The sequence below is a fragment of the Neopelma chrysocephalum genome, unplaced genomic scaffold, assembly GCF_003984885.1.
Source record: "Neopelma chrysocephalum unplaced genomic scaffold, ASM398488v2 Primary Assembly neopelma1_66, whole genome shotgun sequence".
Lineage (NCBI taxonomy): Eukaryota > Metazoa > Chordata > Aves > Passeriformes > Pipridae > Neopelma > Neopelma chrysocephalum.
The window spans coordinates 13,988,235-14,005,880 of NW_020897725.1; the positions used below are offsets into that span (position 1 = coordinate 13,988,235).

Sequence of the window (17,646 nt, forward strand, 5' to 3'; positions counted from 1 at the left end):
CACAAACCAGACAAGCCAAGTGAAAAAGAAAGAAGATGCAAATGAAACTGTTAATAGACACAGATATCCCTGAACTGTCCTCCTTCCCCTCTGACATGTTTATGCTCAACCTGGTGACCTTTCATGGAATAATTTTGGGGCCAAAATCATAGCACTCAGTTGGATGATACCCGCAACAATAAAGAATTCTCGTAGTAGGTTTTTGTAGCATTATTAAGAATGGGAATAAATTCCTGAGACACACTGAGAGAGGAATTTTAAGTCTGTGCAGGGCCCTAATTTGAAAATCATTACTTGATTTGCATAGTCAGTGGTTGCTTGGTTGCTAATATCAGTATAATTTTAGAAGGCAAAGTGTCCTGAATGAAAGAAATGTTATGTCTGTCAGCAAAGATCTTTCTCTGCAGATTCACAGAACTCTCCTGCTTCATTAGTCTGGAAGACGAATATGAAATGAGAAACGTTGAAGTTGGAGAGAATATGTCAAACTGACTCCCTGAGTTTTGTTCAAAATAAATCCTCCCCCCTGTGAATGACCTTGATGACAAGAACTGGGCTTAGAGATAAGGGGTTTAAAATCCTGAGTTGTCATGCTTTTTCATTGACAGCAAAGAGTTGTCTGATATGTGTTAGAGCAACACAGTTCACACTGTATGTCCTGTCTTCTCTTTGGCTGGAGCACACCATTCTTACCAGACAGAATAAAGACTTCTCTATGCAATCTAGCTTAGCACAGACACAGAAATCAGAATCATAGAATAGTTTGGGTTGGAAGCGACCTTTAAAGATCACCCTGCAATGAGCAGGGACATCTTCAACCAGATCAGGTTGCTCAGAGCCCTGTCTAACCTGACCTTAATGTTTCCAAGGTCCACCACCTCTGCGGGCAATGTACAGTTCTGTGAGCCAGGCAGTGCAAGGAAGCAGTGCTCTGAGTTTCAGTTCTCACCTGCAAATACTGCTGTGCCACAGCCTTAATCATAAGCCAAAGACACGGTATGTAACTGAGCAACAGCATCAATACACCTGCAGAACACAAGTGATGTCTACATTCAGCTTCAAGAGGAAAATTCCTGCAGTCCTTACACCCATCACGGTGAAACTCTGTGAGAGTTCATGTACAAACCCTGAGTTGGCCTGTGTTTAGTTCTCAGCTCTGTTTGGAAGGGTGCACAAGCAGAAGTGAAAATCAGCCTTCTTCATGTTTTTCTCCAGCTCTTCTGTCTTATTTATCTGTGTGTGTGTGGGGGTGTGTGGAATCTTTCTTTAATCTTCCAGTTTTGGCCAACATACCTGTAGAATCCTTTACTATTCTTCACATTCCTTGACAAATTCAGCTTTCCTGATCCCATCCCTACACATCCAGGCAGTGTCCCTATATTCTTCCTAGGATACATCTCCCTTGTTCCACTGCTTGTTCCATTTCCTTCTTACAGTTTAGGTGGACCAGGATGTCCTGACTGACCCCTGCCAGTCTCGTCCCTTCCTTGCTTCATTTCCTACACATGGGAATTATTTGCTCTTGCACTCTAAGAATAATGTCCTTAAAGAGTTGCCAGATCTTTCCAGCCCCTTGAATGCAGTTTCCCAGGGGGTCCCATTCACTCATTCCTTTAAAAACTAAGTTTGCTCTCCTAAAATTCAGGGTCCTGACTCTTCACTTGGCCCACATCCCTCAGGATTGGAGTGTTCACAGTGGAGGCATCTGTGACTCAACAAGTCACTCAGAGCTATTTTATCACATCAAAGAAACACCACTTGTGAAATTATTTTCTCCCCTTAACAGAGGCGGTCTGGCTAAAACAGGAACACTGTATTTGGAAGGTAAATTAGATTTCTATGTCAGGGGAATCTTTAATTATTCAGATACGGCCCCTCAGGTCTGATAAAGCCTTTCCCATGTTGAAGACATATCAAGAACAGCATTTTTTTTCTGCATAGATCTTAAAGCAGCCCAGTACCACTTCAGATAGTGAACAAACAAGCATTTACTGTATTTGTGATCTTACAAAAAAGAAAACACATATTAAAAGCTGGCATTTCTTCCTCAGATGACAATTTTTCCTAGGAAAAAATTACTCAACTTCATGAATCTTTTTGTAGCACAGAGGGATTCTTCTCACTGTGAATTATTTTGTCTCTTACAATGACCCCCATATAGCAAGTTCCCCACTTCCAGGATTTTTAAGATTTTATCAGATTCACATTAGTACCTTTCATCTTGCAGTTCTGTTTTGATAATAACTTCATCCTTGCTTTGAGGGCTACATTAATTATGAACAGGAATCATCCAGTATTTATCATTGCATATAGCAAAGAAATCAGAAAATAATCATGATACAGATTAATTAACTACAGGGTGACCTGAATTGCTTAATGACCTCTGTTCATTTGTAATTTTCTTCTAATATGGTCAAATGCTCAGTCACAGTCATAGGTCAAGCAATGTAAGATGTAGGACTGTCATGTTGGAAGTAATAACCCTAAGAAAACCATACAGACTGCAGTGGATAACTAATTAAACACTACACCCTTTCTAAATGATTCATGTATCTGTCTGTCTCTGTTTTAATTAGGTGGGGATATCAGTCTGAAACAGCAATGTCATTTACCACTGTATATTCAGCAATAATAAGGCTTGGCTTTGGCATTCATAATTCAAAAATAATATTGGAAAATTCTGAGAAAGGATGCACACAAGTGATTAGGAAAGGAATTTTAAATGTATGAGTTGTATAATCTTTTAGAAATAGACATTAATGATTTTGAACTCTGCAGGGAGAAATCTTTTCGTAGTAAAGAGTCTGTTCAAGCAGCAGCTAAAGTAACGTGATCCAGTGACAAAGAGCTGAGCTAAAATCTTGAAACTAAAAATGAGATGCCCAACTTTTAACAGGGAATGTTAACAATTCCAATTGCATGGCCTCAGCCAGAAGTTACAGAGTTAATACAGGAATCACTCTGATTCTGGGACCTGGGCTACACAGGCCAAACAATATCATTTTAACAATCCCTTATGACCTCAACGTTCATGAACATAAATCTTTGAGCCTATGTTCTTCTATCACTTTGAAGAAGTGATCCCTGAACTTCCAGGTTTTCAAGAATTTCCTTCTTTTAATCACTGCTATATAGTTTCCTACATTCTGTATGTGTGTCTTCTTCTAAATTTGAGAACACCAGAGGCCACATAATCCTGAGCTTTAACACCACAAGAATTCAGATAATAAAACCCCATGAGATAATAAAATTCCCACCAGCTTTGTGCTTTTTGAGGAAGTCTGTTCTGACCCCTGGTCTGAGAAGAAACTCTTGAAACCTGGAACCATTAATACTGGGATTTTTTTGCATTTAAAATATGTGAACACTAGTCCACAAAAAAAAAAATATCTGTGGCTGTGATGAAACTACGTCTCGTACCTTCAGTTTCAGAGAAACCACTCTCTGGTTTCAGGTACTGGTCCCAGAGGAAACACATTCTCTCAGTGAAGGTCTGCAGAGAGCCAATACACACAGAGTGACTCACGGTGTGCTTAGATTAAACAGCTCAAAAAGAAATCATGGAGTTCCCTGTGCTGTGTCTCTGCTGTGCAGGCAGCCCCATTGCTCTGGAGGGGAAAGCATCAGCTCTGTGCCTACAGCCCATTGAAACTGTGACCCATGGTAACAAAAATAGAAGACTCTCACATAGTGGCAGTGACACAGTCCTGCTGAGTCACCTGGAGCAAACAGGAGTTTGCTACACTTATGCAAGTGCCAGACCGTGACTTCACCCATGTCTGACAGGGCGACTGGCAGCCCTGAGGCACCTCAGCTCCTTGGGGCCAACATCCCCTCTGGGAAAACAGCCCGTGGAGAAAAATTAACTTGCCCTTGAGTCAGGAAACTTCTTTCCCTGGGGCTCTCCTGGTGGGGCAGTGAAATGAGGTGCAGAAGGAATCATGGAATGGTTTGGGTTGGAAGGGACCTTAAAGATCACCCAGTTCTAATCTCCTGCCATGGACAGGGATACCTTGCACTAGGCCAGGTTGCTCAGAGCCCCATCCAATCCGGCCTTGAACACTTCCAGGGATGGGGCAGCAACTGCAGACTCCTCTCATTTTAACTTTGGTCTTCAACTTGTTGCTTAAAACTAGCAAATCTTATAGTCCTTGGTCATGCCAACCTGTAAATCACATGACTGTAAATCACAAACCACATCGCTATGGTCTTTAACAGGGTTGGCAGTGCCTCAGCCCTGCACCCTCAGCCTTCAGCCTTTCAACCCCCAGCCCCTCATCCCTGAGTCCCACAGCCCCCAGCCCTCAGCTTAACCTTCAGCCTCTCATCCCTCAACCCTGAGCCCTTCAGCCCCTCATCCCTTCAGTCCTGAACCCCTCATCCCCCCAGCCCTCAACTCTCAGACCTCAGCCCCCAACCCTCAGCTCCCAGGCCCTCAGCCCTGAGCCCTTCAGCCCCTCAGCCCTCACCCCTGAACCTCTGGCCCCTCAGCCCTGAACCCCTCAGCCATCAGCTCCTCATCTCTCAGCTCCTGATCCCTCAGTGCCTCAGTCCCTCAACCCTGAGCCCTCAGCTCTCAGCCTCCAGCCATGAACCCCTCAGTCCCCACTGCTCATCCCCCAGCACCGAGCCCCTCAGCCTTCAGCCCCTCAACCCTGAGCCCCTCAGCCTTCAGTTCTCAACCCCCTAGCCCTCAACTCTCAGGCCATCAGCCCCTCAACTCTCAGCCCCTCAACTCTCAGCCCCTCAACTCTCAGCCCCCAGCACGGAGCGCCCGAGACCCTCATGTCTCATCCCGAAGCCCCGCCCCTCCATACGTACTCCCGCTCTTATTGGCCGGAGCTCCTCAGAGCGACGGGAGAGACGGTCAATCAGTGCTCGCATCGCCGTGACTGGCCGGGAGTGCTCCCGTGTGAGGGGCGGGCGCTGTCTCCGCTCCGCCCGCGGCACGGCCCGGGCGACGCTGAGGGCGGGACGGGGCGGCCGTCCTGAGGGACGGGCGGACGGAGCGGCTGCCGCTGTCTCGGGGGAAGGAGCCGCCCTGTGCCCGCCGTGCCATGGAGGACTTGCTGCCCTCGGGCCTGCTGGAGGTCTGCCTGCTGGTCGGTGCGCCCCGGGAGCGAGTGCGGGCGCTGCTCCAGGTGAGGGGGGTTCGGGCGGTGCCGGTGTGCGGGGCAGCGTCTGTGGGGCAGCGTCTGTCCGCGGATGGGGCTGAGATACCTCAGCAAAAACTTGTTTTGACAGGCGGACGTCAGCAGAGCAGAGGGAGTTTGGTAGCGGTGTGAGGTGATCTCACTTTTCCAAAGGTCCGAGCGTAGATGGAGAACTCACTGTAGCTTTATACAGGCAGGGACAGCAAAACGCGTATCCTCGACTGGATGATAACCCACTGGTCTTCCGCTGGAGATAAAAGGAATAAAGCCTCGTAACTCGTATCCTGAGGAAAACACGAGTTCTAAATCCCCGTGAGCTCAGTGCTCTGAGTTTGGCACAACCGGCGCCGCTCGGATGCGGCGGGAGCCGATGGGTTGGTTTCCGCTTTGAATGTGCGGTTTATAACTATATAATTACTCACGTGCGAGTTCACAGCGAAAGCCCTCCTCCTGATTCTGCTGGGTTCAGATGTGCAGAGGGGGTTGGTTCCCGTACCCACGAGCTGCCCCGCTGTGGGAAGAGCGGTGGGAAAAGCTCCGGGAATTGCTGTGGGAACTGCCGCGCTGCCAGCACGTGCGGAAAAGCCAAAACAGCTCCCGGGGATCTCGGCTGTTATTGCTTGAACTTGAATTTGATTGCGCGCTCTAATAGCATTAGATAAAGAGGTCTTTGTTGGGCTCGTGGCTTACTCGCCCGCTCAGGAGGCGACTTTTGCTGATGTCAGCCTCTTAAGCGATAACAGCCAAGCAGAGTTTCGCATTCCAGGGTCTCATTCATGTGTACATTCAGCATGGGAATACAGTTCCTAAATGTCACCACCAGACTTTTGAAATGGGGGGGTGTGTATGTAGTGTTTCGTCATCTGCCTGAGAAGTGAACCCAGAAGAAGGGGAATTTCTTACTCGTTCCAGTTTGCTCAGTTTGATCTCATTGCTGTCAAAAAAAACCCCGTGGAACAACAAATAAGAAACTGGCTACAGAAAGTAAAGGCATTCTGATATTCTGATCACACAACAGGTTTTGAATTGTTTCTTTGCTCAAGATACAAAAAGGTGTCAGAAAAGAAAGTTGTCCCTGTTCTTATCAACATTAGCTACAGTAAGGTCCCTACAAGCTGTTGCACCGCAGGGGTTTCAATCACTGTCTTAGGGCAAGCTTATAGATTTACTCCACTTCCTTTTCCTTCTGCAACACTATCTGCACGAGGAAAGGGTGGAATATGTTTTATGTCTAATTTTACTGAATGTAGAAAGAAGAGACCTTATTGACAGAAAATGAGAACATTTCAATGGAGAGTAGTGGATCTCTGATGATATTTACAGTAGGTAAAAATCTTGATCGTGCTTCTAATCTTGGTCTTGAAAGCATGTTTGTGCATTCTTAACTTTATTGCAACATGGAGTGATAAAGTCAACGGGAATATTATAGAACTCACTTCCAAAGTAAGAAAAGCCTTCTATGACTGGCCTGTTGTCAATGGGGATTCCAGGAAAAAAAGTACAGTTTTGCACTGAAGCTCATGAAATAGAATTTTCTGGGCTGTCATCCATCAATTGTCCTTATTGCCAAGAAAATTGTCACCCCGAGATTTCAATTTGAAGTGATCAAAGGCCTCTGTTTTCAGCTGGAGGTTTATTTTTTAGTGTTGAAGGTGTGTATTTTGTAAGAATGAAAATAGACAATGTGAAGCTTCTTTCCCTTAAGTTATCTGCAGCTCTAAAGCTGGGTTTTGATTTGGCAAGTATCATGTGTAAGCTGTCTGTGACTTGTCTCAGATCTTTCTGTCAGCTCCACTGTTGGGTTCTGTATCTACCCACCACAGTCAGTGGTACAGAGCTTGTCTCTAAAGTAAAGGACGGTCATGAAGATGATCAGAGGGGTGGAGCACCTCTCCTGTGAGGAACGACTGAGGGAATTGAGACTGTTTAACCTGGAGAAGAGAAGGTTCTGTGGTGACTTCATTGCAGCCTTTCAGTACATGAAGGGGCTACAAGAAAGCTGGAGAGGGACTTTTGACAAGGGGGAGTGGTTTCAAACTGGCAGAGGGCAGGTTTAGATTAGATATTAGAGAACTGCTGACAAACAGGAGTGAGACCAACATAAACTGAGCTATGTGAGGGCTGGGGCATGAGAGGGGAGTAATCTCCTTCCTGAGGGACTTCTGAAACTTCACTGTATGAGGCCCAAAGCAACCTGATCTGACTTCAACATTATCATTACTTTGAGCAAAGAGTTGCACTAGAATCTCCAGAGGTCATCCTAGAGTGGTTTGGATTGGAAGTGACCTTAAGGATCAACTTGTTCCAACCCCTGCCATGGGGTTCCACTTCCACCTTCCACTAGACCAGGTTGCTCAAAGCCCCATCTGAGGTGGCCCTGAACACTTCTGGGATTGGAGCATCCACAACTTCCCAGGGCAACCTGTTCCAGGGCCCCTCACCACCCTCTCAGGGAAGAATTTCTTCCTATTATCTAATCTAAACCTGCCCTCTGTCAGTTTAAAGCAATTTCCTCTTGTTCTGTCACTACAACCTAATTGTCGAGTCTAACCTAATTTTTTTAAGTCTTCATACTTTTCCCTACCCAATTATTCCTTAAAGAAGCTGGTTCTTTCATGACATTCAAAGTGAAATTAACTTCTTCAGTTATGGGAAGAGGAGAATGAGATCGAGGAAACACCAAAAAGCTGAGGTCATGCTCTGATCTGTGATTTCAACACACTCCTTGTTTGTGTCTAAATACTGCAGTCATTGTAAAAGTCTGTCTCATGTCCATGTCCTTTACAGCACTAATGTTACAGGAACACAGCCAGTAAATGGCGATGGAATAAAATCCTTGACTTGTGGGATCGTGCAGACTTGCGAGAAGGAGAAGGCATTAGTGTTTATGGGGTGTGTGATGCAAGGAGATTTGATAGTAGAGAGCAACAGAAGAGAAACATTTCAAAATGAAGAAGTAACAGTAGAAGCAGAGACAAAGAATAGCAAAAACAAGTGGATATTGTTCTGTTGCTGCCCATTCACTATCCCTGAAGTGAAGGAGTAAGGAAATGTGACTTTGGCTGAGACATTAATATGAGCTGACTTGAATGCTGGCGACTGAGTCACTGGGTCAGAGACTGTGCTGACAGTGCTGTTCTGTGAGAAAAAAAATGGTGTTTAATGCCTCTGTTGTAGTTCAAGACATCAAGGACCTGCCATTTCAGGAGCTGTTACACTGAGGCCATTAAGTTGCTGGCTGTCATCCAGCACTTTGGAGCACAGAGATGCCTTCAGTGTCAGTCAGGGATTGCCCTGTCAAAGCAGCTCTGTGTGAAAACCACGGCGGGGCAAATCTGCCAAGCTGAGATTGCTCCTGTTTGAATGGGTCTGTGCTTTTCTTGCGTAACAGCCTGGGGGGTGAGCCCTTATTCTGAATTTCCTCCTGAAATATTTAGCTGCATGTTAGTTTGAGAGTGATCATGTTGGATTTATCTGTGTTTCCAGACCAACTAAGGAAAATGACACCTCAAGTTTTTAGCATGGGAGGATGTGGATCTCAGTACCCCAATTTGTGACGTGCTTTGTAAGGTCATTGCTAACTTCTGAATATCCCAGTGGATACTTATCTGAACTTTTATCTTATTCACTCCAATTTATTTCTAGTTCACACTCTATGTGTTCATTAAAAGAGTATTTTTTCACTCCTTTTTTTTAGTGAGGTAGCTTCTTTTGAGTATCCTATTATAAATATGGTGGAGTTTATGGAGCTTAAGATACAATAACTAATATATCATGAAGTATTCCTTCTCATTTTTCCTATGCTGCTCAAATGTGAAAAAAGCTATTGGAGGACTCATCTGTTAAGATCTATGAGCTGAGACTTGGACAGTGGAAGATTGGCTTCAGTGAAGTAATAGAGCTTTGTATGTTGTAGCTATTTTAAAAATTAGGGAAATGATGAATGAGGCCAGCTCTGGTTCTCAAGGAGCATCTTGCATCATGTCTGAAGGTAAAAGCAGCACGTAGGCTTCATCTCCTCCGATTTTGGAGCTGTTAGCAAAAAGCTGAAAATGAAACAGCTTTTTAGCCACAGTGGGACTCGCCTTTCCTGTTTCCAAATATCCGTTGGCTAAACAAAGCTTTTATTTGTTGTTTTGACCTTGCAGGAAGAATTACAATTGCAGTGAAGTAATTGAAAAGGCAACTACTTGTCTCTACTATATGGTCAAGAATACAAAAAGTGCTTCCAAGCTCAAGGAAATCTCTAGTTGCTTCCTCCACAGGTTTTTCATTGCAAGGCTGTGGGGGCTTTCTGGCCAGTTGTAAAAATGTTGTAATTTCATACATGCTCTTGGGATGCCTCTTCCTCAGTCATCAGTATATGGAGAGGTTTTCATGGCTTCATGTTTTACAGCGTCTTAAAATTGTGTTTATTGTTACAGTGATTGTGATTTTTAATTGTACTTTCTTTATTGCCTTATAAAGTTAAAAGTTGTCTTGTGAAATCCCGTGTAGTTTTTTTCCCTTTTTTTCCCTGTAGAGGTTATTCTGAGTTAAAATGTAGCTTTTCCTAAAGTTGAACAATGACTTATCTGGGAAGTTCTGCTGTTTTTCTCTGTTTTCATTTATTTGCTGCCTGTTTTCTCTTACTGCCAGTGTTTATTTTGAATATAGCTTAAGTATATCCCAACACTGCAAAGGAGGAAATACTGTATTTCATATTTGTTAGTTTCTTTTGCCCAAGGCATAATGTTGTTATGGTCCATTTTGAATGATGAAAATGATTCCTTGCCTACTGAAAATTCACAGAGTATTCCCCTTGCATTAACATACGTAAAGCAAAAAATTAGAAGGAAAAATTAATTATTTAGGAAGAAGAAAAAGTGTATTCTAAACCCACAGTTTTAGGAGTAGAGAGAAAACAGGGTTAAAAGTCATTTTAAAAAACCTATCAGGATGAATGTCAATTTAGTTGTCGTTTGTTTGTTTTTTCAATAGGGCACTCAAAGAAAACCCAAAAGCCTTGATCCAGAAGTCCTCTCTGTATTTGTGCCTCCATTTATCAGCAGAGATGACGTTCAGGTGCTTCATGGTGGCAATAACTTGAATAAAAGTAAACGCAGGTCTTTCCGAAAGAAGAAGGAGAGACCCAAGATGGAAAACATCAAGAGCATCAACGGGGAGCAGAAAGCACCTGACACAGAAGATGTTACAGTTCCCAAGGGCATTGATCTTGTTGCTTTGCCACAGCTGTGCTTCCCAGGTACATGAGGGCTCACTGAGAACTGTTTTAATCTATATATTTGTTTTACCCATAGCACAGCCAATTGTATTTTTTAGCCCTTATTGGGAAATCTTGCTTTGAGTGAAGTGCACACATGCACACACTTTAAAGATTATTTTTTTGCCCCCAAAATGGCTGACTACTCCCTCACTTTTCATTTGGTACTTAGGTATACCTGAAGTAGTGAATGTTCCCTCCAGGTTTCATTGCAGAAATTTTAGTATGCATGTCACTATTACAGACCTTATTAACATCTTGAAAGGAAAGAAAAAAAGGGGGAAAAGCCCATTTATTGTATTTTGCCACTGAAAATGCAGAATAATTCTATTTTTGCTTCTTCAGTAGCGTGCAGCTTGCAGCCTCTGTAACAACCCTTAGATCAAATGGACTGTATATGTGCATTTTAATCCCTTAAAAATGAGACATTTCTCTTGAAATGAAGTGGCCATGTGCAGTCATCATGGCTAGGCTTCGTGAACGAAGATTTGGGAAGGGCTCTACCCACTATTCTTGCAAGCGCGTTGGTGGCTAAAAAGGCCAATATGAGAAAGGCAAGTCCGGTTGCAAAAGACACAGCAGAAAGACTCCTTAGATGGTATATTCTGCAAGGCTCGATTCTTTCTGCGTTGTCTTTTCTCCTCAAGAGTGATCCTGCGTGCTTTCTCAAAAGCATCAGCAGCGTTATAAATGGTCTGTCTCCAGGCCTCCCGATTAGAGGCCAGAGTGGACCAGTTATGGTGATCAATATGCCCGAGGCTGAGTTGTTGCTTCAGGGAGTCCTTGTATCTTTTCTTCGGAGCTCCTCTCTTGCGGCAGCCGGAGGCAAGTTCACCATAAAGCAGGATCTTAGGGAGGCGGTGGTCCTTCATCCTGGAGACGTGCCCTGCCCATCGCAGTTGCGTTCTCAGTAGCATGGCTTCAATACTTGTGATTGCTGCCTGTTCAAGAACAGATGTATTGGTCACATAATCTGACCAATGGATGTTCAGGATTGTACGGAGGCAGCGTTGATGGAAGCGTTCTAGGAGACGCAGGTGGTGGCGGTAGATGACCCATGTTTCGGAACCATATAAAAGAGTAGACAGCACTATGGCTCTGTAGACACTGATCTTGGTACCTTTCTTCAAGTGTTTATTACGCCATACTCTTTTATGGAGTTTTCCAAAAGCACTGTATGCCTTCGCTAACCTATTGTCTATCTCCCCGTCAATCTTACCATCTGAGGAGATGAGGCTGCCTAAGTAATTAAACTGTTGGACTGATTTGAGTTCTGATTGGCCGATGGTGATGTGGGGATGATGGAGGACTTCCTGAGGTGCAGGTTGATGGAGAACTTCAGTCTTCTTTAAGCTGACTTCCAGCCCAAAGAGCTCAGCAGCCTCTGCAAAGCAGGATGTTAAACGCTGCAGAGCTGCTTCTGTGTGAGCGACAAGGGCGGCGTCATCAGCATAAAGCAGCTCCCGGACAAGATGGTTCAGGGTCTTAGTGTGGGCCTTCAGTCGCCTTAGGTTGAATAGGCTTCCATCAGTACGATATCGAATGTAGATACCGTCCTGATCATCGAGGTCTGCCGTGGCCCTTTGGAGCATCATACTGAAAAAGATTGTGAATAAGGTAGGAGCGAGAACGCAGCCTTGTTTCACGCCGTTCTTTATTAGAAAGGGCTCAGAAAGTGTGTTGCCATATCTGACTTGGCCATGCTGATCTTCATGAAGTGAGGTGATCATTTTAAGGAACTTGGGGGGACAACCTAAACGTTCCAAAATCTGCCAAAGACCTTTTCTGCTCACAGTATCGAAAGCCTTGGTGAGGTCGACAAAGGTTACAAAGAGACCTTTGTTCTGTTCCCTACACTTCTCTTGCAGCTGTCTGAGAACAAATATCATGTCTGTGGTGCTCCTGTTGGCTCTGAAGCCACACTGAGATTCAGGTAGAATTTCTTCTGCTATAGCGGGAATTAGTCTGTTCAGGAGTATTCTTGCCAAGATTTTGCCAGCAATGGAGAGCAGAGTAATACCACGGTAATTTGAGCAGTCTGATTTAGTACCTTTCTTCTTATACAAGGTGATGATGACTGCATCACGAAGGTCTGAAGGTAGTTCACCTAGTTCCCAGCAGCGCACCACAAGCTCATGAAATTTAGCATGGAGTGCAAGGCCCCCATGTTTCCAGACTTCAGGTGGAATTCCATCAACCCCAGCTGCCTTGCCAATTTTCACCTGCTGTATGGCCTTGAGGGTTTCTCCTAAAGTGGGGGCAGTATCCAATTCGTATTTCACCGGTCGTTGTGTGATGGACTGAATTGCTGAGTCTTGGACTACACGGTTGGTACTAAAAAGAGTCTGAAAGTGTTCAGACCATCTATTCAGTATGGAGGTTTTATCTGCCAGAAGCGTTTGACCATCTGCACTGAGTAGTGGGCTTTGGACTCGGTATGTGGGCCCATATGCTGTTTTGAGGGCCTCATAGAATCCTTTGTGGTCCCCTGTATCTGCACAAAGTTGAGCTTTTGCAGCTAGATCGGTCCACCACTTGTTCTGGATGTCACGGAGTTTCTGTTGGGGCCATGTGCAGTGTTTGTCATGAATTGCTTTTCATGCAGCTGCAGTTAAATATGCAATTAAAAAAAGGTTTCTGCTTTCATTTCAGGAGGACTTTATGTAACTTCTGAATCAAAAGAGGACCACATGCATTTCCTGGTCTTCACTGATGTCTGTGGTAACAGAACATACGGTGTTGTTGCACAGCACTACCAGCCCATGCAAGTATGTTATTTAACTCATGCTTTTGTTAGAACATATAAAAAGATACAAAATAAAACAAAGCAAAACAATTGGAGAAAAATGTCAGGTTTAATTTATGGAACTGGTTAACAGATATGTTTTTATGTTAGAAGGACACAGGACAAATCATACTTTACATTGCCATTGTGGATTTAATTACTTTGGAACACACTGCATTAGGAAAACCTTGTTACGGATTTCATTTAGGAGATTTGGATATTTAGGAGCAGACTTTATCCCCTGGATGTTTTTTTGGTGAAGACTGTACCCTGTGTTCTTTCTAAATACATTTTGTGCTGAAATTCTTTTTAGTACTTATGTTCCAGTCTTGTAGGCTGACGTTTTTCTGAAGATCTTAAGGGAGACAGACATCCAAATCCCTTTGAAATTTAGAGGGAATTGGGTATCCTACCTCTAAAGTTCTCAAGAAAATATCAAACATAAATTAATGATTGACATAAACCCATTAAGATGTAGTTTCCTTGCAGGATGTCTGGATCTCCTGGAACGGGCAGGCCCACCGGGAATCGGCGCAGACTGGGAAGATGCCTGTCTGGTTTGTGCCATTTGCTGTTTGTGTTATATCCAGATATCCATATTTTAATGCCCTCAAGGATTGTCTCTCTAGGTAAGATTTGCTATCCTGTGTGCTTCTGCTGGAAATGACTGGGCAGGTTTTAATGCATGAATTTGCATGATGTGGTCAGGAGAGCTGTGTAATGCTAGAGCAGTGGTTAGTTTTATGTTAAAGTAGTGTGGGATGTGTGGGAGAGGAAAAGAAGAAATTGTGTGTGAATGTTGTCCAGACAGAAAGTGAAAATTTTGAATGTTGTCTCCATGTTCTTTGAGGTTTTTGCTAAGTCTAGAAAATACTAATGTGCAGGGAGCAGATTTCTCACAGATACTGTTTTTTGGAAGAGGATTAACTGTAATTTTCACACACTTGTGAAAATCACTTTCAGCGCACAAAAAGCTCTTTATAATGCACCAAATAAATGTCATAAGAACATGAATATCTGTATTAGTAAACAGTTAATGACACTTTAAAGAAATAACCCAAGTCACTTGAGGAAGTACACTGGTTACTTGGAGAGAAATTCTTGGGACACACTGGTAGAAACATTCAAATACTCTGCAGTGTAGATGATTTGGAAGGTGAGTGAACATGGGTCTATCTTATTATTTAGTAACTTCAGTTACTTTGAGGTTACTTTATTGTTAAATTTTTAAGATCTGTGTGCATCTATTATGGATTAAAACCTCCTGACACCAGGGAGCTTGTCTGTGTGTATTGGATATTACTGGGTGTCTTAACTTGAAGAGGTTTTCTTCACTAAATTCCAGTCAAACTTTCTAGAGTCAAATTTGAAGCCAGGTGTTCTCTTTTTCACAGAATATGCTGAGTAGGAATTTGTTCTTATACATAAGTTGAGATGTTGGGGTTTTAGGTTGGAGCTTGTGTATTCCCGTTCGTTGTGCCAGTGGTCGTATCCAGAGGAGATGAGCAAGGATGTGCTTCCTGGCTACCAGCTGAGGTGCATCACTAGCCCCTAACGTGGCTCCACTCCAGGATGAGACCTGAGCACTCGTTTCCCCCCTCCACACACCGCTTCTTCCCCGTGCTGTGGGCTTGGATCTGTTGGAGCACTGACTGGCTTTCCCTGGTGCAGAGAGCCCTGGAGGAACAAAACAGTGCCTTTCTCTTGGGCAGTTGGGATGTTGCCTCTGAAAAAGCTGTGAGATCAGGAATGAGTCACTCTGGCAACCCTTAAGGGCTTGGACTTCTGCTCTGTCGTTTTCAAAGCATTAGTGCAGGGGTTTGATGTGGACAAAGGACTCCAACATGATGGAACATTGATATGTTCAGTGAAATAAAAAGGAAATATTTGTTTTCCTTTCTCTTTTCCCGCCCAGATCACTTTTTCCGGTCTTTATATTTAAGTCCATTACATCAGCCCTTGGTATTGCAGGAACTGATTCATTACCTTTTTATAGTCTCAATTCTCAAGTAAATGCTGCTCTGCATGTGGAGCTCTTTCAGCTGTGTACCTGAGCTGTGGTGCTCTACTGTTTCTAACCAGCTTTTATAATGGGATTCCTGCTGCTTTTATTCTGTGAGCTCAGCTGTGTCAGGGCTCACCTCACACCAGCTTTCCACTGGGTGGGAAATAGTATGGATTCAGCTTTACAGTTCCAGTGGTTTTTGTAGTATAGTCATAAATGAGCAATTTCTTCTCTGAAGTGAGACATCTCTGAGCTGGGAGAAGCAGTCGATTGGCAAATGGGTTTTTTAAGAGGCCGCTAAGGGAGAAGTGGGAAAATATTCAGGAGAAGCATGGAAAATTCCAGAAGTTATAAAAATGTTTCTAGGCCTCGTATCTGTTTAGAGCAGACAAGAAGCAGGTGGAGTTAACCCTCTAGAGGGGCAAGCTCCTGCTTCTGGGTGGGTATTTTAAACATTATAATTAAACACCTCTGCCTTGGTCACATATAGTAAGGTTTGGCACGTAAGGCGTTAATGTCCAAGGTTACTACCATGGATGGCTTTTCCCTTTTAACTGAGTCTGGGCTTTTCCCTTTTAACTGAGTCTGTGCTGGCCTCTGAGGGGAGCTCACACTGATCAGTACCCTGCCATCTCAGCTTTGAGTGATCTGTACATATGTGAATAATTATAGGGGAGTTCAACAGGACGATAACCTTCTGTGTGAGTTCTGTGTGTTGTCCTGGTCTCTTAACAGGGGAATTTGTCACATAGTTGCACAGCTCTTTGGCTTCTGCATCTGTCAGATGTGTGTGTGACTGGGAGGAAAGGGGGAGAGTGAGTGACAAAGGTTATTTGCTGTTGCCATTTCCCACTCCACTGGAAACTCAACTGATGAAGTTTCCATTAAATTTTCTTCTGGAATTTTGTCTAAATCTCATTTTTCTTGATACTACTTAGTGGACAGTTTCAGAGTGTCTGCCCTTCTGTTTTTAGTATTTGGTTGTTGGTTTTTTTTTGGAAAAATATTTCACTGTGCACTTGGGTGGAGGGAAAGGAAGGGGTGGAGAGGTACTAGTTTTCCTTATTTTGGTTGTGCTACTGAGGTTCTTCCATGTGTTATGAAACAGCTGCTGGGATGTGTGGATGTTCTGAATGCAGTATAAGCAATTACAGCAAAGGCTCTAGGATGTATTTTGAGTGTAGTGCCCTGTACAGCTGGAAATGTTTCAGCTTCTTGTAACATGACAAAGCATTGACGTTTTATCTCTGTAAAGCAGAAGGGGAGTTAAGGGGAGTTACTGTGTGTAATTTGGGATTCCTTAGCTGTAATCAGGTGGCCAGTGGGTTAAAAATCTAATAAGTGTTTTCACTGACTGAGTGTCCTCAAGTAGCAGTGCCTCCTGTACTCAACAAATAATAACACCTCCAAGAGCACACTGGAATCCTTGGAATGCTGCAGTGGAGTTTTGCAGGATGCTTCCACTAATTACCCATTCCTAAGTCAGGAGATTTGAAAACACTTGCTGGTGAACCTCAAACCACCCTAGTGTGTAGCCCTTTCCTTGTGAGAACTAGTGGAAGAATGCTGTTGCTCCTGAAGACCTGATGTTGAAGTAGCAATTAAAGGGGTTCAGCTTCCATTCAGGACTTTATTTTGCAGCAAAAGGTTTCCTTTTCCTTCAGAATTGTGCTGTTCATAGATTATTTTCTTCAGGACCTGAGTGCACAGAATTGCTTGTAGAGGGGGTGGTACTTGTTTTCAGTCAGAACAGTCATCAGTGTTATTCTATTGTCATAATTATTCCCAGATAAAATCCAGGTTCCTAAACTTTTTCAAGTGGCAAAATGTGGTAGAAATCACAGCTGAAAACTGAGATCAGACTGAGATTAAAAACTGAAATGCACAGGCAACATCAAACTGTAAATCCATGTAGGTGCTTTGAACTGGAAGGGGATCTTGCAAACTATCATCATAGTAACAAAGGTCTTTGTATTCAGTGCCAATTATTTTATAACTAATTCCCATTTTACTAGCACACAGTGCTTCCAAATCCAGAACAATTTGAATGGAGTGTGTCTGCCTGTCTCCAAAGCAAGCAGATGTGCACATAGACCATTTCACAACACAGTGGCTGTTGGATTATTCTACATTATTTGAAATGTTCAGTTTTAACTTGAGAGGTTTAGGCACTTTGCACAGGTGGTTTTACCTCAATCTGTTACACTGCATGAGAAGTGAAATATTCCTGGCAGTAATCTCCTGGATGAACTCCTGTCTTGGATGGGTGAATAGGCTCCATTCAAACAGTAAATCTTCCAACCTGTGTATTAGTCCTTGCCTTCAGAAAAGGTGGGAGTGTGCAAATAGCTCCCAGCATTGAGGCAGCAGAGGGGGCCTATTCTGAGCTGTTCTTGCTTCCTGAAACACCTGTCTGTGGACAGTTAATAGCAGTAATGAA

The 17,646-nt window shown here is 43.6% G+C and overlaps 1 protein-coding gene across 2 annotated transcripts in view; it reads left to right on the plus strand.

Annotated features, from left to right (window-relative positions):
* Nucleotides 1–5,011: 5,011 nt before the first annotated feature.
* DENND3 (DENN domain containing 3) overlaps nucleotides 5,012–17,646 on the plus strand; it is a 34,203-nt gene continuing 21,568 nt past the window's right edge. The window contains exons 1-4 of one of the 2 annotated variants that reach the window (XM_027684500.1): nucleotides 5,012–5,141; nucleotides 10,134–10,398; nucleotides 13,069–13,184; nucleotides 13,691–13,830. In XM_027684500.1, coding sequence (XP_027540301.1) covers nucleotides 5,058–5,141; nucleotides 10,134–10,398; nucleotides 13,069–13,184; nucleotides 13,691–13,830 — 605 coding nt within the window. In that variant the 5' untranslated portion in view covers nucleotides 5,012–5,057. Of the gene's footprint in view, nucleotides 5,142–10,133; nucleotides 10,399–13,068; nucleotides 13,185–13,679; nucleotides 13,831–17,646 lie in introns of those variants that run through there. The other variant, XM_027684501.1, reaches the window with a different exon arrangement.